The following is a 22277-nucleotide window of genomic DNA, read 5'->3' on the forward strand; positions in this document are numbered from 1 at the left end:
CATTCCTGGACTTGCGGGGCGGGAGTGGGAGGAGCCAGATTGTTAGTAAACGCGGAGCCACGTGCGCGCGAGGGTCCTGGCAACCGGAGCGGCGCGTGCGCAGTGGATACGCAGCCTGTACGCAAAGGCGCGCTTTAGGGCGGAAGCGGGAGTCCCCGGCTGCACGTGGGCTCTGGGGCGGTGGAGGGGGCGATGCAGACTGACGCCAAGATCCGCCCCGAGTCCGCGACAGAGTCCGGCCCACGGGGCCCGAGCTGCAGCCTCCGGCATTTTGCTTGTGAACAGAACCTTCTGTCTCGGCCTGATGGCTCTGCCTCTTTCCTGCAAGGTAAGAACTTAACCTAGGTAAATAGTGCCCGGGCCAGGTTCGCCACGTTGTATTTGTTCTAGAAGGTCACAGTGCATCATGGAAAGGAATGCCACCAGCTGATAAATGTCCCTCCTAGACTGGTACAGTTTCTTTTACCCCGGGAGATACTAGCAGATATGCCAGAATAATGTTCTCTCTTCCTCCCGACTACAGGAGAGACAGTCGATATCCCCACCCTCGCAAATACTTGGTTGGAAGAGGGGCAGATAACCACTACCGGCCTCATTATTCTCTGGACGGTAGGATGTCTTCTCCCCAAGTAAATACTTTCAAAATTGAGAGTGATGTCCCCCTTCCTCCCGACCAGTGGGGTAAATATCACTTTGACTGTGATACACATCTCTCCGTATGAGCCTCTCATATGGAGTTTGGGGCAGGTCTTACCTGCTGGGTAAATATCCCCTTCCCCTAGCCATATACATCTCAAATTAGACTCAACTCCCTGACCCAGGTAAGTATTCCTCTGGAGATAGGCCTAATGCTTGCCCCCATAAATGCTTCAGTTTCCTCACTAGGGGTATTATCTTCTACCCAGATACAAAACCTGTTTTCATTCGTTTCTACATTGAACACACATGTATTTGTGCTAAGTACTGTTCTGGGCACTGGGAATACATTGATAAAAAATATATATATATATATATTTTAATTCCTGACCTAACATTTTATGTTTTGGTCAGGGAGACAGACCAAAGATAACTAAGTAAAATATACAGGAAATCGCTATGGAGAAAAATATAGTAGGGAAGGGAAATAGGACCTGCCAGAGAGGGTTGACCATCAGCAGGATAGTCAGGAAAAGCCTTGATGAGAGGGAGCAACCTGAAGATTCCAGGAGGAAAAACATACCAAAGATGGAGAACAGCGAGGACAAAGGCCCTGAAGGAAGGACCCTCCTGGTGTGTTTGAGGGATAGTCTGGAGACAGTGTGGCTGGAGCGATGAGGAGGCTGGGGAGAACCAATGGGGATGGCATGTCATTTGAAGCCTGGTGAATGAGCTATGAGCCACTGCTCCCAAGTTTTGCTCAGAGTGGTGGCATGATCTGAATATATTTTAAAAGACTCTTTCTGGCTGTGGTGTTGACTACAGAGGTAGGAGAAAGAAGGGGAGATGGTGGTAGCTCAGACCAGAGTAGAAGCAGTGGAGATGGTGAGATTAGGGGTGTATATTGAAAGTAAAACTGATATGGGGTGCCTTGGTGGCTCAGTGGGTTAAAGCCTCTGCCTTTGGCCCTGCATCAGGCTTTCTGCTCAGCAGGGAGCCTGCTTCCTCCTCTCTCTCTGCCTGCTTCTCTGCCTACTTGTGATCTCTGTCAAATAAATAAATAAAACCTTAAAAAAAAAAGAAAAGAAAGTAAACCTGATAAAAATCTGCAGATGGGGGCGCCTGGGTGGCTCAGTGGGTTAAGCCGCTGCCTTCGGCTCAGGTCATGATCTCAGGGTCCTGGGATCGAGTCCCGCATCGGGCTCTCTGCTCAGCGGGGAGCCTGCTTCCTCCTCTCTCTCTCTGCCTGCCTCTCTGCCTGCTTGTGATCTCTCTCTGTCAAATAAATAAATAAAAATAAAAAAAAAAAAATCTGCAGATGGTTCAGTGTTGGCATGTGGGAAGGAGAGGGATAACACCAAGGTGTTTTTTCCCAATCAGCTGTACTGAGAGACTCTGAGGAGTTTATTTTGGAACAGTAAGTTTGCAGGGCTTGGTAGACATCACAGCGACCATATGGAAAGGGCAGTAGGACCTACAAGTCTGCAATTCAGAAGAGAGACCCCATCTGGACATACAATTTGGAATTTTCCGACTGTAGATGGTATTTCATTGGATGAAATCACTTGATGAAAACAAGAAAATGAGCGTAGACGGAAAAGAGAAGTCACAGGACTCGACCTTGGTCCTCTAACCTGTGAGAAGCTAGAAGAGAGAGGAGAGGTCAGGAAGGTAGGAGGAAAACAAAGAGAGGCCACTGACTTGGGGCCTGGAGAAGTGTTGTAAGGGCCCACCAGCTGCATCTGTCCTCCAGAGCTGTGGCTGGATGGTCTGGACATATGTCATCCCTGACACTGTCAAGAGCTGCTCTGGTGGGGGTGGAGAAGAAAAAGCAAGTTAGAGATGTGTCTTTAGGAGCTTTGCTGTACATGGGGGAGGAGTTGAAGATGGATGTGGGTCCAGAGAAGAGAGAATTGCAGGAGCCACGTCCGTGAGAACATGACAGGGAGGGTCTGCCTAGGTTCATGGGGGCCACAGGCAGGTCCTCCAGAGTAACAAGAACAAAGACCACCAAGTGGATCTCGTTCTGTGTGGTTAAGTTCCTCTCTGAGGGCAGATTCCCCAGGAGCTAAAGAGAAGCCCTGCACCCTCCTCCTCCTCCCCAACCCAGGAAACGTGCCCTGATGCTGGGGACTTTCCCAGGTCCTCCCTGAGACTTAGCTCTGCTGCTCGATTCACATGCCTGGAGTTTCTTCCACATCAGAATTATTGAGGAGGGTAGCCCCTCCCGTGCTCTAAAACTCCCAAACCCCCAGGACCCGTGCAGACTGTGGAGAGTGTGTCCCACCCGCTTATGTCCTCCACAGGTTGTTAAATAGGTAGAGTCCCAGAATGCACCTTGCACCTGCCAAGCCTGTCATCACCTGTCTCCCCGCCACCCCCCCCCCGCCCACCCCAGGCATTTGTAACCACTGTGGGGATTCCGTGTTCTGTGTTTAGAAGCCTGTGCTCCCACTCTGTGTTGCCCACTGCAGACTGTGGGCCCAGCTGCACGCTGGAATGACCCGTGGAGCTTGGATGCTCCCAGTGCCCGTGCCCCACCCCAGCAGTTGAGTTAGGATCCCTGGGGGAAGGGCTGGGTGTCAGGATCTTCTCACTCTCCCCTGTGATTCCAGTGTGCAGCCCGAGTTGAGAACCACTGCTGTGTTCTGTACTCTTTTTTAATGGAATAGAGTAGGGCGCCGGGCTGGCTCTGTCAGTCCGAGGTGCGTGCGACTTTATTCCAGGGTGGTGAATTCGAGCCTCACGTGGGGTGTGGAGATCATTTAAAGAAAATTTTTTAAAGTAATTAAGTAAAAAGTAAATTACGTCGAATAAAGTAGAAAGCGTCAGAGTGTGTCAGCAGCAACGGTAAGAGTTGTTTAGTGAGGCCTTTGTTCTGTTTACACATACAGATGTTTGCATGAGTTTGGAGTGGTGCCCATGAAATGTATTTTTATCTTGGGACTTACGGCGAGAAAGGTTTGGAAGCCACGGGTGTAGTCCAGCCTCTTCATTTTGCAGATGGCAAAATGGAGGCTTGGAGAAGTGAGCACCATCAGCCAAGTTTACAGGGCCAGCAGGAGGCAGACAGGATTAGAAGCCAGGCTTCTTTTTTTTTTTTTTTTTTTTTGAGATTTTATTTATTTGACACAGAGAGAGAGAAAGAGCACAAGCAGGGGGAGCACTAGGCAGCGGGAGGGAGAGAAGCAGACTCCCCGATGAGCAGGGAGCCCAATGCGGGACTCGATCCCAGGACTCTGAGACCATGACCTGAGCCGAAGGCCAACTGGGCCCCCCAGGCGTCCCAGAAGCTAGGCCTTTACTCCCAGGTCTTACCTCCCTGGCTGCTGTTCATGCCACTCAGGACCACTCCCAGGTTATGTCTCACTTTCTCAGAGGTCCCGACTGCTGCAGAACTGGGGGATGTGAGCCTGAGAGAAGACAGGTTGGAGGAAGCTTTGGAAGGAGTTGAGACCAAGTGCAGTAAGGGGGAAGAAGGTTAGCTCATGGGAATAACTTCCTGATCAAGTCAGCAATAGCTAAAGTAGGTCATGCGCTGGGCATATGCCAGTGTCCACAGTGGCTTACGTGGATTACCTCATCTAATCCTCACGATGCCGTGAGGGAGGCACCATTATCATCCTCATTTCACGTAAGGAAGCACAGCAAATGCTCAGAGAATCACTGCCAGCAAGTGGTGGACTGGACTGGGAGTGACAGGGGCTTGGCACTTCACTGGGACCCCTCAAGGAAAGCACGATGTGCCTGAGGCCTCCTCTGCTGTTTCCCCAGGGGATACATCGGTCCTGGCAGGCGTGTACGGACCAGCTGAAGTGAAGGTCAGCAAAGAGATCTTCAACAAGGCCACCTTGGAGGTGATCCTGAGACCGAAGATCGGGCTGCCTGGTAATCAGGCCCAGCAGGATCTCTAGCTTCTTCCTCGCCGCTGTCCCCAGTGTCCTCTCTCCCAAACCCAGATCTTGGTGTCTCCCCCCAACCTTTGTCTGTCCTTCCTCCTCTTTCCTGGCTCCGTCTCCCCTCCTTTCCACTAACCTGTTGTTCCACCAGGTTACTCGCCCTCTCACTCCTGGGGCTGGGTTCACGGGGATGGAAGTGGGCAGCAGCAGGGGGACAAGGGAACTCTGGAGTTTTCCTCCCCCAAGAGGCTCCCTTGCTGGATACCAGAGGGGGAAGGGATGAAGTAAGTATCAGTCAGGCCCTGCCCCCTTCCCACTGGGGATCCTCTGTCATCCATGCAGGGTCCTGCACCAACCCCAGCGGACACAGGCAGGCCCTTTCCAGAGGGCTTGGGTGGGGCACATGGAGGAAGGTGAGCCAGGTGGAAGGGAAGAGGCTGACAGCCCCACCCCACCCCACCCCTGATTTCCCCAGGCGTCGCAGAGAAGAGCCGGGAGCGGCTGATCAGGAACACGTGTGAAGCCGTGGTCTTGGGAACACTGCACCCCCGCACCTCCATCACTGTGGTGCTGCAGGTTGTCAGCGATGCTGGCTCTGTATCCTTTCCCCCAGGGCTGCTGCCTCCAGGAAGTCCTTCAGAAGCTCATTGATGGCCTCCCTCACTCTGTTACCCATAAGGTCTCAAAGCACTTGACAGTCACCCACTTGCTGAAGAACAGCAGACACAACTTGAGCGCTTACCCCGTGTTGGGCACTGCTCTGAGTGCCTGACTTGTATTAACTCACTTAAATCCTCACAGCACAACAAACAGGTGCCACTATAATCCCCATGTTCCAAATGGGGAAACTAAGGCACAGCTAGGTCAATTCCTTTGAGCCCAAGCCATCTGCTCCCAGAGCCCAAAGGCTCCTGGCAGATAGGTGTTCTTGTGCTCCCATATTGGAGGTGAGGAAGCAGGCCCTGAGAGGAAACGTTGCTTGCCCAGGGTCACACAGCTGGAAGGCAGCATTGGCAGAACTGCAGCCCAGGCCTGACTGCCTGCAGAGCCTGTGCCAATGGCCTCCACTCTGACCTGGGGCGATGCTAGGGCCGTCCTGAACAGGCAGAGTAGTAAGGTCAGCAGCCTGGCCTAGAAAGATCCCTGTGGTTTGGTGAGAGGCTGGGGCCAAGGACCAGAATTGGGCATTTCTAGAGGGGCTTCCCAGAAGGGAAGTAATAGAAGGACAGTGGCAGAGCTGGGACTGACTGACCCTGAAGCTGTCATGGGGCTGGGGACAGAGACTAGAGGAAACTGAGGCAGGACTGGCTGGCTGGCTCCTGGCCCCGGCTTGCCCCCGCCACGCTACAGCCACTCCTCTCCACTAAAGATGACTGCTCCTTTCTCTGTCACCTGGTGGCGGCTACCTCCAGGTCCCCAGGCTTCAGGCCTGGCCCTTCCACTACCTCCCCATGTGATTGTGGGAGGTTCCTCCCCTCCTGCCCTCAGTATCCTAACGGTGCTTGGCATGTGCTTTAGGACAAATCTGTTGAGTATCATTAGGACCCCTGGTCGAGGCTCAGAGAGAGTAAGTCACTTGCTCAAGCTCACACAGCTGAGAGGTGCCAGGAGCAGGTCAGGAGCCCAAGGCTGCTTGGTCCCAAAACCCCTTAGTCGCACTGTGCCCTGCTGCCTCCCTGTGATCAGTCAATGGACTCAGCCACAAGCACTGACCGGGTGCTCTGCAGGCCACCCCCATCGAGGGAATGCTTCTTAACCCTGCCCTGTGGCATCCAGCTGCTGGCCTGTTGCTTGAACGCTGCCTGCATGGCATTGGTGGACGCGGGGGTGCCCATGCGGGCCCTCTTCTGTGGCGTCACCTGCGCTTTGAACGCGGACGGGACCCTTGTGCTGGATCCCACGGCCAAACAAGAGAAGGTAGGTCTGAAGGCTGGGGCGGTTAATGGCTGTGAGCAGACACTCCTCCTCTCGGCCTCACTTCCCTGAAGCACTTGGCTCCTATCATGTCGGTCCTGGTTGGCAAGCCCTGGTCTGTTCATCAGCACAGATGCTAGAACCCCAGCTCAGAACCACTTAAGTGGAAAGGGAATATAACAGAGGTCCGGCTGGAGCCAGGGTCTCAAACACCATAAGGATTTCCTCATGTGGCTTTTCATTCTCTGCAGTCTTATGCATTTTGGTTCTGTTCAGTTCCATTCGCTAGCCAGCATCTTGCCCGAGGCTGGGACCAGCCCCTAGAACTCCATGCTTTCCTCGCAAGCTCAAGTTCACAGCGCCCAGGGCTCTGGCTCTTCCCAGATACTGACCCTGTACTGTGATGGGTGAGTCCCATCAGGAAAGCTGAACATGCCTGAAGTATTTCAGACAGAATTTCCTGCAGGAAATGGGTCAGAATCTTGTTGGAAGGGCCAAAGGGGCAAACAGGAGAGAGGGCCATACTCAGAGGCTAGCGGCCCATAGGGCCCTCGCCCTCTGTGCTGTTGGGAGATGCTGTCAACAGTTGGGTCTGGGCACTCACAAGGCGTCCTGGCTTGGCCCTGGCAGTGGAAGTCTGGAGACAACCTCCTCCCCTCCCCTCCATGGCGGGAACTGCCATAGCCCCTGCTTCTGTCAAGACTGAGAACGGGATGCAGCCCTCCCTTCCTCGGCCTCTCCCCCAGATTATCGGGGACACCTAACCAGGAGAGCAGGGAGTGTGGGAAACAGTCTTCCAGCTTTCAGCCCTCATAGGACAGAGGTGGGAAGGGGAGCGGGGAGCCAAGAAGTACCCGCTGGTGACTGGCTGTGCAGCTGTCCCCCGTTGGAAGCCCCTGTTGGAAACATGCAGGTGACATCCGGGGGTGGGAAGCAGTTCCACCAAAGGAAGGCCTAAGGGCACTGCCCCAGGAAGCAGGTGATGCACAGACGAAACACCTACATCTGATACCCTAGAGACTGCAGGCTGGGGGAGGGGCAGGTCCCCTCCTTGGGACCCGCTGAGACTGCCCCATGCAAGAGTCTAGGCATCCTACCCCTCATCCCTAGGAGGCCCGGGCTGTCCTGACCTTGGCGCTCGACAGCGTGGAACGGAAGCTGCTTATGTCCACCACCAAGGGGCTCTACTCCGATGCTGAGGTACTGGGGGTGACCAGATCCCTCCCTCCTGGTTGTGCGGTATTGTCGGGGCCCTGGGAGGTGGAAGGAGAGCCCCTTCCTTATATCCCTTCTGTGTGTAGAAGGCGTTTTCAAATGTTGTAGGCACAGAAACCCTTGTGGGAATTTGAAAGGGAAGCCCCAGTCGCGAGAGCAGAGCAGGAGAGCGCTCAGGTTGAGGTCGGGAGGTGAGGCATCTCCTGCTCAGCTGGGCGCTCCCAGAATCCCGGTGCTCTGCTCCCCCAGACCACTTTGACCTGTTTCTCCTGTGAGCCTAGGAATGTATGGTGCGTCCCAGATTCCACAGCTTCCAAGATGATCTGGCATCACAGGGCTGGTGGCTCAAAAATTCTGTATCTCCAGCTGGAGCTGGGCCAGGCTGAGGCCTCTCGCAGGGGTCAAGTTGCCTGATTCCACCTGTCCATGCTCCCAGAGCTACCAGAATTCGACCCTTGAAGTCCTCCCCTTTTTCTCAGTTCTGCCTCTCAGAAAGAGCCCACCAAGTGGGGAAGAAAGGCAGGCCTTGGAAACAATCCCCTGGCCACTTGCCTCACTGCAGGGGAAGCAGGAGGTCTGGGGGCTTCGGGAAACAGCCAGGGTCAGGGCAGGCTGTGGGGTTGGTGGAGGCGGGTGGTGCGGGAGCAGGGAGGCCCCAGTACCACCAGCTCTCTCCCTGCCTCCAGCTCCAGCAGTGCCTGGCTGCGGCCCAGGCTGCCTCGCAACACGTCTTCCGCTTCTACCGGGAATCGCTGCAGAGGCGTTACTCCAAGAGCTGAGACAAGCCAGGGCAGGGCACCCTTCCCGCCACCGCTGCCACCACCCACTACCTCCGTGGAAAATAAACCAGCAGCCGGCCTCGCCTCTCAGTCCCTGTATGCCTGGATAAGCTTGTGGGCCTTGGGGCACAGACCCACCCAGGCCCCCCAGGAAAGCATTTCTGACCTGGGAACTCCTCCCTTCCCCACCTGGCAGTCCAACAGATACCTGTGGGGCACCTGCTGTGTGCAGTCTTGCTGGGTGCAAGACTCCGGGGTGAATTACGGCCCCCCCCAGGTCCCGGGTTCAAGGAGCAGTAGGGTGAAGGGGAAAGAAAATCCGTGTTGGTCCGGTGGTGGTGAACGCTAAGAAGGAGGCAAAAAGCAGGGAGGAGGGGTTTGGGGAGGACGTCTGCCGGGGGTGGGGTGGGGTGAAGTGGGGGTGCATCTAAGGGAAGTCCCGGGAGGAGGCCTACAGGACGTGCAACACCAGCAAGGCTCCCCTGGGGCTCCCGTGATGGCGGCTGGAGCAGTGAGATGGGTCAGGGACAGAACAGGCACAGTGGTGAGGCCTTGTGGGTCTTGGCATCCCTGTCCTAACCTGAAGAAACCAGCTCAGCAGCCAGTGAGCTGCCCCATGTCACCAGCTAGTCCGTAATGGGGCAGGGTAGCCTCAACCCTGGAGTCTGGGGAGACACCAGCATGATCCTGACTGCGGTTCCCCACTTGTAACCAGAAGTGGCTGAGGCCCATTTCTTCTCAGTGGGTGGTAGCACCTTCCAGGGTGTATGGAAATATGGGGGCGGGGGTTAGTTGCCCTTTGACCACTGGGTTCCCCCACCCTTGTATTTAGCGGGAAGGAGCCAAAAACATGAGCACATTGCCTGAGGAGTAACTGTCCTATAGCTGGGCCACGTGGTCGCCAGATTTTGTGGGGCACTGACATTTGGGGGTTTACGGTGAAAATTATATGTCTGGCAGGCCCTCTGCTGCATGCTTCACATGCTTGAACTAGTTCATACAGTTCCCACAATTGCCCCTTGGAGCCTGTGTCATTTTCGTCCCCAGTAACCAAGAAGGAGGAGCATCAGAGTCTTTAGCTCGAAACTGCTCCGTGAGACTCAGGAGAACACCCGATGAGAAAGTGTTTTCTTCTAGTTAAGATCCACCGGAGTGGCATTAAACAGCTAAGCCGCCTGTCATGCCATTACTTGGTCATCTCTCAGGCCCGCTCTGTGACCACTCCTGTGCCTCTGGGGAGCTCTCAGGGTCTGTCTGTCGGGGGCTAGCACCCCAATACCTATAAGCTCCAGCCTTTCTGGTCTCCGGCCAGCCATCTGATTTCCATGGGGTACCTCATCTCCTGGAGCCATCTTTCTCCCCCAGAAGCCTGCACAGAATGAGGCCAACAGGAAAAGCGGGCAAGAGATGGAGAGACCAGACTGCTCATTTCATCTGAGCCCAAGTCCGGTTTCTGCCGCTAGCTGTGGGAAGAGTTCAGAGGGATACTGCCCTTCACAGGTGTCACCCATCTGATCCTCCCCAGGGGTGGACCATTTTGGAAAAGGGAAAACAGGCTCAAAGAGAAGTCACTTGGACCAAGGTTGCAGAGCTAAGGAGAAGTAAACTCTTGGAACCTGGGGTAATTCTCCACAGGCCACAGTGCAAGGAGAACATTCTGCAATTTGGGAACCCTCTGCCCCACGGATTCACCCTTTTCCAGCTCCAAGTTCTCTGGGGATATCCTGTTGTCACTGGTCGCGTGTCCCTTCCTGGTCTCCCCGAGCTCCCTCCTCCCCACCCCCACCCCCCAATACACACACACAGAGGTTTGGCTTCGAGAGTGTCTGGAGTTTAATCTCACGCTGCGGTGGCCAGGAAGGAGGGTTCTGCCGCTGCTGCCGCCTCATCCACCCGGATTCTCCACGTTGCCAGCGGCGCTCCCGGGTCCCGGCCCCTGATTCACAGTGGGGGCCGCAGGGGCAACTAGGGCGGCTCTCGGGAGGCCAGGTAGGCGGCCAGGGTCACCAAGGCGGCCGCATATGTGCACACGCCCAGCCCGACGGCGAGGACCCCCAGCAGGAAGGCTCGGCGGGAGGCAGCCCCTGCCCCCTGGACGTCACCCTTGGCCCAAGCCTTGTTGGTCTGTGGAGGCGTTGGGCAGCGGTGACTCAGGCATCCCTGCGGCCCGCAGCCCCAGACCCTTGCCCTGGACCCGCCCCCACCGGCTCATTCAGAGATTCCAAAAACAGGGAGCAGCCACTGTGGGCCACGCACAGGGGTGCCCAAGTGGCTAATAAAAATAGACCTCTCACTCAGTGCCACCATTTGAGCTCATCTGAACCTCACGATGACCCAGAGGTAGGAATTATTCCCGTTTTACAGGTGAGGAAAATGAGGCCCAGGGAGGTTAAGTGGCTTGCCCAAAAGTATTAACGGAGTGTGTCAGGCCTAGGAATTTGAGCCCAAGTTCCTAACCACCGCTCTGGGCTTCCACTCTGAAACACCAGTTTTACCTTTCCATGTTTCTATGCAGGTCCTTCGCTCCACTTTTGCCCCCCACCAACGCATAGCACTTCTGTTTTGTTCTGAATACCCTTTCCCCTTAGATACAGCCCTACCCACAGACTGACCTTCTGGGCCAGGCAGAAGGCTGCAATGCCCACAGGCCAGAAACAGCAGAGCATGGAGAAGACAGCCAGCCCGAGGTGGTCGTGGGGTAGGAGCGGGGAGAGAAGGCTGCCCCTGTCCCAGTCCGAGTCGCTGTCGCTGGATGATGGGTCCTGTGGGTGGGAAAGGGCCTGAGTGGGCTTCTCCACCCACCTTCCCTGCCCCACCACTCTGCTCCCCATTACCCCCAAAGACCAATACCAGGGCCTCCCCAGAAGCACCAAAAAAGAAGAAAACATTCCAGAAGATAGGCTCTTAACTTTTACAGCCTGGATCCCGTTGAGGGGAAGCTGTATATCCTCTCTCCAGAGAAGAACCCCCACCCACACCCAGAGTTTTGTGTTCAATTTCAAAGACTCCACAGGTCCCATCATGGTAGTACAATTTCAGAGTTACGAGTGGAGGGAGATGGGATGCCTGGGTGGCTCAGTGGGTTGAGCCTCTGCCTTCACCTCAGGTCATGATCTCAGGATCCTGGGATCAAATTCCGCATCGGGCTCTCTGCTTGGCAGAGGGCCTGCTTCCCCTCCTCTCTCTGCCTGCCTCTCTGCCTACTTGTGATCTTTCTCTCTGTCAAATAAATGAATAAAATCTTTAAAAAAAAAAAAAAAAAGTGGAGGCAGACACCAACGGGGACAGGAACTGGCAAAAAGTTGGAGTCCAAGAGAGATGGCTCTGGGTGTCTACGTTTCTAGGAAAAACCTACCAGCTCAAAACTAATTCTAGATTTTAAAAAAAATTTTAAATCTTGCATTAAACAGCTCATAGGATTTTAAGCAATTCTTATAAGGCCCAAACTGCAATTAAAATCCAAGTTAGCAGAGAGGTCAAACAAACAGAAAAGGCCTCTTTTGCCCTGAAGCCAATTGCCAATCCCAGAAAAATAACCTCTCAACCCAACCGTGAACAAGATGAAAAGTGATCTCTAACTACCGGTAGTGCCCACAGGCAGCTGGCAAGCAAACCAACTCCTCTCAGAGAAAGGTACGTACCTTCAGTCTAGGCCTCACAACAATTTTTCCTAAAAATAGCTTTTCAACTGTGATGACCAGCATACAGTCCAAAAATAACCAGGCACACAAGAAACCCTAAAAGACCAGAAATAATAAGGCCCTCCCTCCAAATCTACAAAGAATGGAATTATCAGACACAGAACGATGTCAAGGTGACCCTAAATGTCTTGCTATGGCAGACGGTGTTTCCAAAAATGGCCACGACCATCTCTCATCCCACATGCTCCTCTCACAGTGTGACTGATATACTCTTGCCACCAAGGGGTGAGGTCTGTGTCCCCTCTCCCTGAGTCTGGGCAGGCTGACTCACTCATAATTGGTAGAATGTGGTGGAAGTAATGCCACATGACTTCCGAGCAGAAGTCAGAAAAGGTGAGGCAGTTTCTGCTTCACCAAAGCACTCGTGCTGGAGGCTGGAGGGACAGAAGGATGCGGACCATGCTGCATCTGCCATGTTGTGAGGAGGCCCAAACCAGCCCATGAGGGGAGCCTCAGGCAGAAGCCCCAAGACTACATTAAGAGAGAGACACCCACCCAGGCCCCAGCTCCTTCAGCCCCCGGACTGTTCCAGCTCCAGCCACCGGCTAACCGCAGCCTCATGAAAGACCCTGAGGCAGAACCGCCCAAACCAGGCCCTCCCAGATTCCTGCCCCATGGAAACCATGAGCCATAATGATTGTTGCTGTTTTAAGCAACTGAGTTTTGGGGTGATTTTTTGTGCAGGAATAGTAACCGGAAAACCACGTGTAAGAAATAAAAGACGAGTGGGGGGAGTCTGGCTGCCTCAGTCCATGGAGCGTACAACTTGTGATCTCGGGGCCGTGAGTTTGAGCCCCACGCTGGGTGTAGAGATTACTCAGAATCTTTTTTAAAAATAAATACATAATTATGACAAACTTCACAGTGTATACAAGGAATAAGAAATTATCAAAGTTAACACAATAATTTGGAAGAAAAAAAAAAAGCAGGAGCAACACAGAGAGAGGTGGAAAGACAGAGAACAGAGGAGCCAGAAATCAGAGGGAAGACAGGAAGCCAAAGGTGCGGGAAGAAAGATGAGTGACAAATCTGGAGAGAAAAGAGTGAAGAAACCAGGAGAGGCACAGAACAGGCAAAACCACCACTGGACATCTAGGAAGTCCCCACACAGATGGGAAGTGAGACTCCAGGCCGAAGGTAGATACCCCAGCCTCCAACCTACCTGGGGTTCACCAGAGCCCCGTTCACTCACCTCCAGCCCCTTACCCCAGATCCCACTAAGGCCTGCTGCTCCTACCTCCAGGTCAGGGGTTCCCAGCTCCCCAAGACCAGCGCTCACAGAAGGAAGAGGTGACGGTAGGAAGTGCCAACCCCCCAGTGACTCCGCAAAGGCTGTCTCTCGAAAGGGAGGCCCCATCTGAGGTTCCCCAGGCTTCTGGATGGGGGACCCACAGCCCACGCCCGCCAGCAGAGGCTGTTGGAGCTCTCGAAGACTGGGGCTGTCCATGGCTGGGGAGAGGCTCCCAGACGGGTTTCCTGGAGGTAGAGGAAAGAAAAAAGACGTGTTCTAAAAGTCTCACCATCTTTCCCCTGACTCCTGACTCTAGAGAGATTGCTGGAAGATGCTAGTTAGTTCACTGACCCTCAGACTCGTTTGCCAGAGACTAAAACTGAAGCCCACAGAATAAAAGAGGGCCAAGCTGTGAAGAGAATTCGCGGGGTCTAGACATTCAATTCTGGGATTCTGTCTCCTGAGGCAAAACCACATACCTGTAGCACACTTATTCCAAACCACACCTTGCACACTTACTTGCCCCATGAACTACACATACCCTGTGTCAAGTCTGCACCCTGAATACCCACGTCCACGGCTGCACATACTCAACCAGGCAAGCCCAAACCCCACCTCCAGGCACTCATTTCCCAAAGGGCTCCTTGCAAACTTGCCTTGAACAACATCAGCTCCCTCTGGAGCCCCCAACCTTATTACACACTCATTCTGAATGACTCCTTGCACACCCCGAATCCTCCCAGCATCAGATCCCCTATTTGCACACATAAGAACAGGCTTCCCATGCATGCACTCCACTCTCCCTTGTTCCCATCACTTACTTTCCTTGCATACCTGCCCCAAACACCCGGTCTACGCATCCCTCCCCTACCCCACCCAGATGCACCCCGGTACACAACTGCCTGCACCCCCACCTGCTCCCCTACGCCTCCTGCTTTACTAGAACCCACCTCTGCACCATTCCCCCATAACAGCCCCAACCCACCACACTCACACATGCTCAGACACAAGGAATGTTGCCACCCCACGATCCCCCCCTTCCCGTAGGGCCTCCTAAGCCTCATTCCAAACCTGGCTGGAGCCGATCTCCTCACCAAGGGTTTGCCTCCCCATCCCCAATACTAGTAGCCAGTGGAGGGGCCGTGCCGCCCACCTGTGCCCCTCACTCACCGCCCACGGCCATATGTCGGGACTTCCTGGGACCCTGCACCGACACCCGCCCCGACCCTGCGACCCGCAGGTGACACGGAACTCCGCTCCCCGGGCCCCCGGGCCTGGGGGCGCGGGGTCTGCGTTTTCCGTTGAGCTCCCCTCTCCACGCCCCAGGCCCGCAGCGCGCGGGGGCGGGGATGGGGGCGGGGCGGCGGGCTCCCGGCTCCGCCCTCCGCCGCGGCCGGGGTGGGGGCCTTGAAGGCCGACGTCAGTGCCCAGCGCTGAAACCCTGCTACCCCAAGTGTGCGGGAGCCAGCGTGGGGCTCCGAGGACTGCGGACCCTGACCGTCCCCCCACCCCAGCCCAGGCCCAAGAGCAGCGGGGCGGAGGAGGGGGCGCCCCCGATTCTCCAGGGCCTTCCTGGCTCGGCCCCGCCTCCACACCCGCCACTCTGCTTGCCCAATACTAATAACAGCAACCGCGGCTAACTGGGTGCAGTGGTCTGAGCGCTGTGCATGGGCACGCACACGATTCCTCAGCACTGCCGAAGAGGCCCCGTCATGCACTGTCCTGTGTGGCTCGCAGCTGGGGAACAGGCGCAGAGAGGCCGGGGACTTGCCGGGGCGCACGCCGCCCGTTCACTAAGCGCGGACTAAGCTCCGACCCTGGCCGCTGCCTGAGACGCTCTAAAGTCACCATCGCATCGATTCTTCTCGGCAGCTCTCTTTCTGTCTCTGTTTCACAGATAAAGTGAGGTTCAGGGGCGTGTGCTCGCTTGCCCGAGGTAAACGACTGGTGCTAAGACCAGCAGATTGCACCCCGGGGCTGCATTCGTTGCTGGCCCGAGGGAAGGGGAGGAGGCAGGAGTGGGGGAGGGGGCGGGGGCAGAAGGCAGGATGGGAGCTTCGGAGGCCAGGAGGGAGTGGACCGGGATAGGGTGATGTGCTGGGTACAGGTGGTACGAGCCCCGGTCATCAGTCAGTGTTGGGACCCACACAGGCCCTACCTCTGGATAATGGCATCACCTCTCTGAACCCTCTTTCATCTGTCAAATGGGCGCCACGCTCCCTTCCTCTTGGATGTAGATGTGATCACATACACAGAGCAATAACCAATGTTCCACATTCCCTAAAGCCTGGCAAGGCAGGCGCCTGAAATATATGTGATGATGTTTGTGAATATCATTATTCACTGCTGGCTCCATTAGTCTGAATAGGGACCTTCCTCACCCTCTCCCTCAGGGAGCCCACCAGGCTTGCACAGGCTTCTCCCTCCCAGAGCCCCTCCATCTCACCCATCCCAGTCAGCCAAACTGGAGGATTCCCCTCCTGATGTGGGGTTGGCCAGGGTTCCCTTGCTCCGGGGCTCCAGGGCTCCAGGGCTCTGTGCCAAGAGTCCAGACGCTGGAGTTGGCACGGGCCCCACTCCTGGGGAGAACAGATGGTGTCTGCAAGTGCACTTGGCTCAGCCAGGGTTTCTGGCAGACGACAGGCGGGGAGACCCACCGGAGGGCAGATGAGAGGGACCTGGAGCCAGGTTGCTTTATCTGGGAGAGATAACCTGTCACTAGCTCCTTAACTTGGCTCTGGTTCTTTTTTTCATACAGCTTATCACTATGAAACATATTCCATATTTCTGTCACTGGTAGTGTGAATCCTCTCCCCCATCAGTATCAGCTTCAGGAGGGCTGGGATTTGATCTGATGGCTTTTGTTCGCTGCTGTGCCTCAGGGCCTAGAACAGTGCCTGGCACAAAGTCGCCCTTCAATACATATTTGTAGGAAATGAGGGCGGGGGAGCGTGAATTCCCACCAACCTGTTTTCCACCAAATCTTGGAGCACTTTCTACTATCACTTGGCATATCCTACGGCCCAGAAATTCCACTCCAACCAGACGTGAATGTATGTCCACCACAAAGCAGATTTCCTGCGATAAATAAATAAGATTTCCTGCGGGTAAATAAGTCGTAGCATCTTCACACCAAGGAAACTATGCAGCAAAGAAAAGGAAAGATCTACAGCCACGTGCAACAGTGTGGATGAGGCACACAACTGAAATGCTGAGCAAAAGATGGGAGACACAAAACAATACTTAAACAGTGTGATTTCATTTATATAAAATTCAAAAGCAGGCAAAACTAAGCCGTGTTGGTAGAGGCCCAGTGAGTAGTTACCCTCGGGCCTTTGGGGCACTCTGGGGAAAGGTCATCATATTCTTCTCTTGAGCTCACTTGTGATTATCAGGTGTGTTCAGTTTCTGGAATTTAATCCCATTGTTCACTTATGATTTATGTCCTTTTTCTGTATCGAGATTATACTTCAAAATAGTTTAAAAAAAAACAAGTGAGTCTCTACAGACTGACCTGGGGAACTTTCGAAGATGTATCACTGAGGGGAAAAAAGCAAGATCTAAAACAATACCTACAGTTGCTATGAAAAATGGTATGGCAGTTCCTCCGAAAATTAGAAACAGAGTTACCATGTGAGCCAGCAGTTCTACTTCTGCGTACTTACCCTGAAGAACTGAAAGCAGGGTCTTGAAGAGATCCATGTTCATAGCAACGTTGTTCACCATAGCCAGAAAGATGGAAGCAATCCTAGGGTTCATCAGCAGGTGTCTGGATGAAGAAAATGGGGTATCTATTTATAATTCAGCCTTTAAAAAGAGCAAGAAGGGGCGCCTGGGTGGCTTAGTGGGTTAAAGCCTCTGCCTTCGGCTCAGGTCGTGATCCCAGGGTCCTGGGATAAAGCCCCGCATCGGGCTCTCTGCTCAGCAGGGAGCCTGCTTCCCGAGCTCGTTCGCTCTCTCACTCTCTCTCTCGCTGCCTGCCTCTATGCCTACTTGTGATCTCTCTCTCTGTCAAATAAATAAATAAAATCTTTGGGGAAAAAAAAAAAAGGAGGAAGAAAGTTCAGGGGTGCCTGGCCAGCTCAGTCAATAAAGTGAGCGACTCTTGATCTCAGGGTTGTGAGGTCAAGCCCCATGATGGGCATGGAAACTCCTTTAAAAACATTAATTAAATAGGGGTGTCTGGGTGGCTCAGTGGGTTAAGCCTCTGCCTTCGGCCCAGGTCATGATCTCAGGGTCCTGGGATGGAGCCCCACATCCGGCTCTCTGCTCTGCGGGGAACCTGCTTCCCCTCCTCTCTCTGCCTGATGCTCTGCCTACTTGTGATCTCTCTCCCTCTGTCAAATAAATAAATAAAATCTTTAAAAATAAATAATTAAAAAAACAAAGAAGGAGAAGATTGTGATGCATGCGACAATATGGACTACCCTGAGGACATTATAAAAGGACAGCTGAACCATTCTACCCCTGTGAGGCATCCAGACAGTTCTAGGAATAGAGACAGAAAGTAGAATGGCTGTCGCCAGGACTGGAAAGACGAGGGTGGGGTGTTGGTTTTTGTTTATAGCTTGTGTGTTTGTTTTTATTTATTTTTATGTTATGTTATTTTATTTTTAAGTAAGCCCAATGTGGGGCTTCAAGACATGATGCTGAGATCGAAGGTCACAAGCTCCACTGAGACAGCCAGGCACCCCTGTTTGTTTTTAGTTTAGTGTTTATTTTTTGTTTTTTTAAGTATAGTTGACACACAGTGTTACATTAGTTTCAGGTATTAACATAGTGACCCAAGCGCCCTAAACCTTATGCTATGCTCACTACAGGTGTCACTACAGGTGCCATTACAATATCACTGACCATACTCCCTATTCTGCACATTCCATCTCCGACTCCTTCGTGCTACAGCTGAAAGCCTCCTCCTCCCACTTCCCTTCACTCAGCTTGCCCATCCCCTCTCCCCTTCCCTCTAGCAACCATCAGAAAGCATCATCTTGAGATGTTGTTTTTTATTTTTACTTATTTGTTTATTTATCTTTAGACAGGGAGAGAGGGAGCTGAAGTGGGGGGTGGGAAGGGCAGAGGAAGAGGGAGACAGAAAATCCTAGTGTGGAGCCCAGTACAGCGCTCCATCTCATGCCCCTGAGATCGTGACCTGAGCTGAAACCAAGAGTCGGATGCTTAACCATCTGAGCCAGCCGGGGGGCCCCAGGGACGTTTTTCTTTCATGGGTACAGAGTTTCAGTTTTGCAAGATGAAAAGAGTTCTAGAGATTGGTTGCATATTTATGTGAATGGACTTAATGTCACTGATCTGTACACTTAAAAATGGCTAAAACATAACACCTACATTATATATCTTTTACCACAGTTCTTTTAAAATTTAAAAATACCAAGTAGTTAAATATTCAGTTTGCTTCTTTTTTTTTTTTTTAACTTTTTTTTTCTTTTGTCAGAGAGAGTGAGCACAGGCAGACAGAGTGGCAGGCAGAGGAAGAAGCAGGCTTCCTGCTGAGCAAGGAGCCTGATGTGGGACTCGATCCCAGGACGCTGGGATCATGACCTGAGCCGAAGGCAGCCGCTTAACCAACTGAGCCACCCAGGCGTCCCTTCAGTTTGCTTCTTGAAAAAAAATGTAAAATATCCTTGTTTTTTTTTTAAAAAAAAAGAGATGTGAAATATTCCATTTCAGTAACACCATCACCAACAAAATGAGATCATGATCTGAGCCGAAAGCAGAGGATTAACCCACTGAGCCACCCAGGCGCCCCCTGGAGCATGAGATTCTTGATCTCAGGACTGAGTTCAGGCCCCACCTTGGGTGTGGAGATTAAAGAAATAAAAACTAAAATAATAATAAGAGTAATTTAAAAAAATAGTAAAAGGCATATCAAAGTACCTGTGGACAGGGGTGCCTGGCGGGCTCAGTCGGAAGGGCATGCCACTCTTTTTTTTTTTTTGACAGAGAGAGAGAGAGATCACAAGTGGGGGGGGGCAGGCTTCCCGCTGAGCAGAGAGCCAGATGTGGGGCTCTATCCCAGGACCCCGGGATCTTGACCTGACCTGAAAGCAGAGGCTTTAACCCACTGAGCCAACCAGGCACCTCAAGGGCATGCCACTCTTGATCTCCAGGTCATGAGTCTGAGCCCCACAGTTGGGCACAGCACTTACTTAAAAAAAAGAAAGAAAGAAAGAAAAGAAAAGAATCGAATCTGCGGGCATAGTTTAAAACAGCTTAGATGATATTAAATCATCCAATCCTGACAACAGTCCAACAAGGTGGGTCCTATCATTTGTCCTCACATTACAGAAAAGAAAACCAAAGTGCAAAGAGGTTATTGGTCACACAAAAGGGGCCGAGCCAAGGCTTGAATCCAGGTAGTTGACCTGGGAACCATTTTTGTAATCACTAATATCAATCAGTAGGGAGAAAACCAATTAAAGAGAAAATATTTAAGAAGGAGCACTGCGGGGGCGCCTGGGTGGCTCAGTGGGTTAAGCCGCTGCTTTTGGCTCAGGTCATGATCTCAGGGTCCTGGGATCGAGCCCCACATTGGGCACTCTGCTTGGCAGGGAGCCTGCTTCCTCCTCTCTCTCTGCCTGCCTCTCTGCCTACTTGTGATCTCTCTCTGTCAAATAAATAAATAAAATCTTAAAAAAAAAAAAAAAAAAAGAAGGAGCACTGCGGGGGGGGGGGCGGTTGACTGGGTGGCAAGTAGGTTAAGCCTTCGGCTCTTGGGTCTGACTCATGACTCAGGTCATGATCTCAGGGTCCTCTGGCTCCTCACTCAGCACGAAACTGGCCTGGGATTCTCTCTCTCTCTGTCCCTCTCCCAGTCACTTTCTCTCTCTCTCCCTCTCTCTAAAATAAATAAATCTTGGGATGCCTGGGTGGCTCAGTGGGTTAAAGCCTCTGCCTTCGGCTCAGGTCATGATCTCAGGGTCCTGGGATCAAGCCCTGTATCGGGCTCTCTGCTCAGCAGGGACCCTGCTTCCTTCTCTCTCTCTTCCTGCTTCTCTGTGATCTCTGTCGGTCAAATAAATAAATAAAATCTTTAAAAATAAAATAAAATAAAATAAAATAAACAAATCTTTAAAAAAAAATGAAGGGGGACGCCTGGGTGGCTCAGTTGGTTAAGAGCAGCTGCCTTCAGCTCAGGTCATGATCCCAGCGTCCTGGGATCGAGTCCCACATCGGGCTCCTTGCTCCGCAGGGAGCCTGCTTCTCCCTCTGACTGCCTGCCACTCTGTCTGCCTGTGCTCGCTCTCTCTCTCTCTCTGACAAATAAATAAATAAAATCTTTAAAAAAAAAATAAAAAATAAATTAAAAAAAATTAAAAAAAATGAAGGAGCATTGACAGGACTTGATTGTTTAGATGTAGTAAGTGATGGAGTCTAGAATGACACCCAGGCACAACCTCCATATTCCTTTAAATACTGAAAGACATGCATCCAAGAAAGGAAGGACAGCAGAGAGGTTAAGAACGTATGGTTTAGGGACACCTGGGTGGCCCAGTCGGTTAAGCATCTTGCCTTCAGCTCCGTCATGATCTCAGGGTCCTGGGATTGAGTTCCACAATGGGCACCTTGTTCAACGGGGAACCTGCTTCTCGCCCTGTCTGCTGCTCCCCCTACTTGTGCTTGTCTCTCTTTCGCTGTCAGATAAATAAAATATTTTTAAAAAATTATACAAGGGAGTGCCTGGGTGGCTCAGTAGGTTAAGCCTCTGCCTTCAGCTCAGGTCATGGTCTCAGGGTCCTGGGGTAGAGCCCAATATCAGGCTCTCTGCTCAGCGGGGAGCCTGCTTCCACCCCCCCCCCTTGAGATCTCTATCTGTCAAATAAATAAAATCTTAAAAAAAAAAGAAAAAGAAAAGTATACAAGGTTTAGGGATAGAGTTAGACAAAACTATAGTTAATTTGGTTTAAAGTAAATGATTTTGCCCTAATTTCTTCATCTCAAAGAAAGCTGATAAAATTAACCACTCTGTGGGATGTCTGAGGATTAAACAAAATCATGCAAAAACGATCAGTTTACGGGGTCTGGCACAAAAAAATACTCGCTAAATGGTAGCTTACAAATAGATCTCTCAGTGAAATGTAATCCTATTGAATTACTTATATAAATACTATCCTATTTAAATGTCCCCTCTTTGTAATTTTGAACATTTTTTTCCTACTTTGCTAAAAAAATAGGAAAATGTGGAAAAAACAGACTAGCGTTTAAGTGGTTTTAGAAGGTGGGGAAGGCGCAGTGCTCAAGAAATCACAGGCAGCGCCTGAGTCAGTTGCTACTTGCACCCATTACAGAGATGCCGTGCAGGGTCACAGGACAAGTTACTGGCAGGGCCCAGCCTTCAACAACCAGATTTTCTTCAGATAAAGGGGCCTCAGTTCCTCATTTCTCATACCCCTTCCCCCACGCTCCCCCTCTTTGCTCAGAATCGTACTAATAGTGAACTGGGCAGTAAGGAGAAGGAAGTTGCATTTATCATCACTTGAGGAGCCACGGGAAACTGAAAAAAGGAAGGAAAACCCCCTCCCAAACTTGACTCTCTCTGAAGGAGGAAGGGTTTTTTCTCATGATAAGACCTCGGGATGCACGCAGTGACCATAGGGAGCTTCTCCCTTGGTCCTGGCTCAAATCTCTGATTTGTGGTCCCGGGTGGAACAGAGTTTCAGGAGGCTCGCAGCGTGGAGGGCTCCGCGTATTTTGTGAGAAAGGCGTCCTGGAGAACAGTTGGCGCGCAAATTTCTTCAGCCACACTCAAGATGGCAGCTGCCCGACCACGCCCCAAATGGCGGAACCACGAGTCGGGCTGGGAAAGACGCTTTTCCCAAAATGGAGGGGAGAGAAAACGTCCATCACATATTGGCCCCGCCCCCGCCAGCCGCTAGGGCCAATTAGC

At 52.5% G+C, this 22277-nt stretch overlaps 2 protein-coding genes and 1 long non-coding RNA gene across 3 annotated transcripts; 1 reads left to right on the plus strand and 2 right to left on the minus strand.

Moving 5' to 3' along the window:
- Positions 1 to 52: 52 nt before the first annotated feature.
- On the plus strand, positions 53 to 8533 carry EXOSC5 (exosome component 5). The gene is made up of 6 exons (XM_032323541.1): positions 53 to 328; positions 4411 to 4524; positions 5011 to 5132; positions 6312 to 6452; positions 7560 to 7649; positions 8351 to 8533. The coding sequence occupies exons 1-6, from the start codon at positions 193 to 195 to the stop codon at positions 8441 to 8443; spliced, it is 696 nt and encodes a 231-aa protein (XP_032179432.1). The 5' UTR covers positions 53 to 192; the 3' UTR covers positions 8444 to 8533.
- Positions 2319 to 5031, minus strand: LOC116578918. Its single transcript, XR_004281090.1, has 3 exons — positions 4672 to 5031; positions 3955 to 4049; positions 2319 to 2439 (listed from the first exon to the last, which is right to left on the minus strand). It is a non-coding gene; the product is annotated as an uncharacterized LOC116578918 (long non-coding RNA).
- A 1719-nt stretch (positions 8534 to 10252) lies between the features above and the next one.
- Positions 10253 to 14936, minus strand: TMEM91 (transmembrane protein 91). The gene is made up of 4 exons (XM_032323542.1): positions 14546 to 14936; positions 13382 to 13620; positions 11056 to 11205; positions 10253 to 10567 (listed from the first exon to the last, which is right to left on the minus strand). The coding sequence occupies exons 1-4, from the start codon at positions 14556 to 14558 to the stop codon at positions 10409 to 10411; spliced, it is 561 nt and encodes a 186-aa protein (XP_032179433.1). The 5' UTR covers positions 14559 to 14936; the 3' UTR covers positions 10253 to 10408.
- Positions 14937 to 22277: the final 7341 nt, after the last annotated feature.

This window comes from Mustela erminea, chromosome 19, assembly GCF_009829155.1.
Source record: "Mustela erminea isolate mMusErm1 chromosome 19, mMusErm1.Pri, whole genome shotgun sequence".
NCBI classification, from domain to species: domain Eukaryota; kingdom Metazoa; phylum Chordata; class Mammalia; order Carnivora; family Mustelidae; genus Mustela; species Mustela erminea.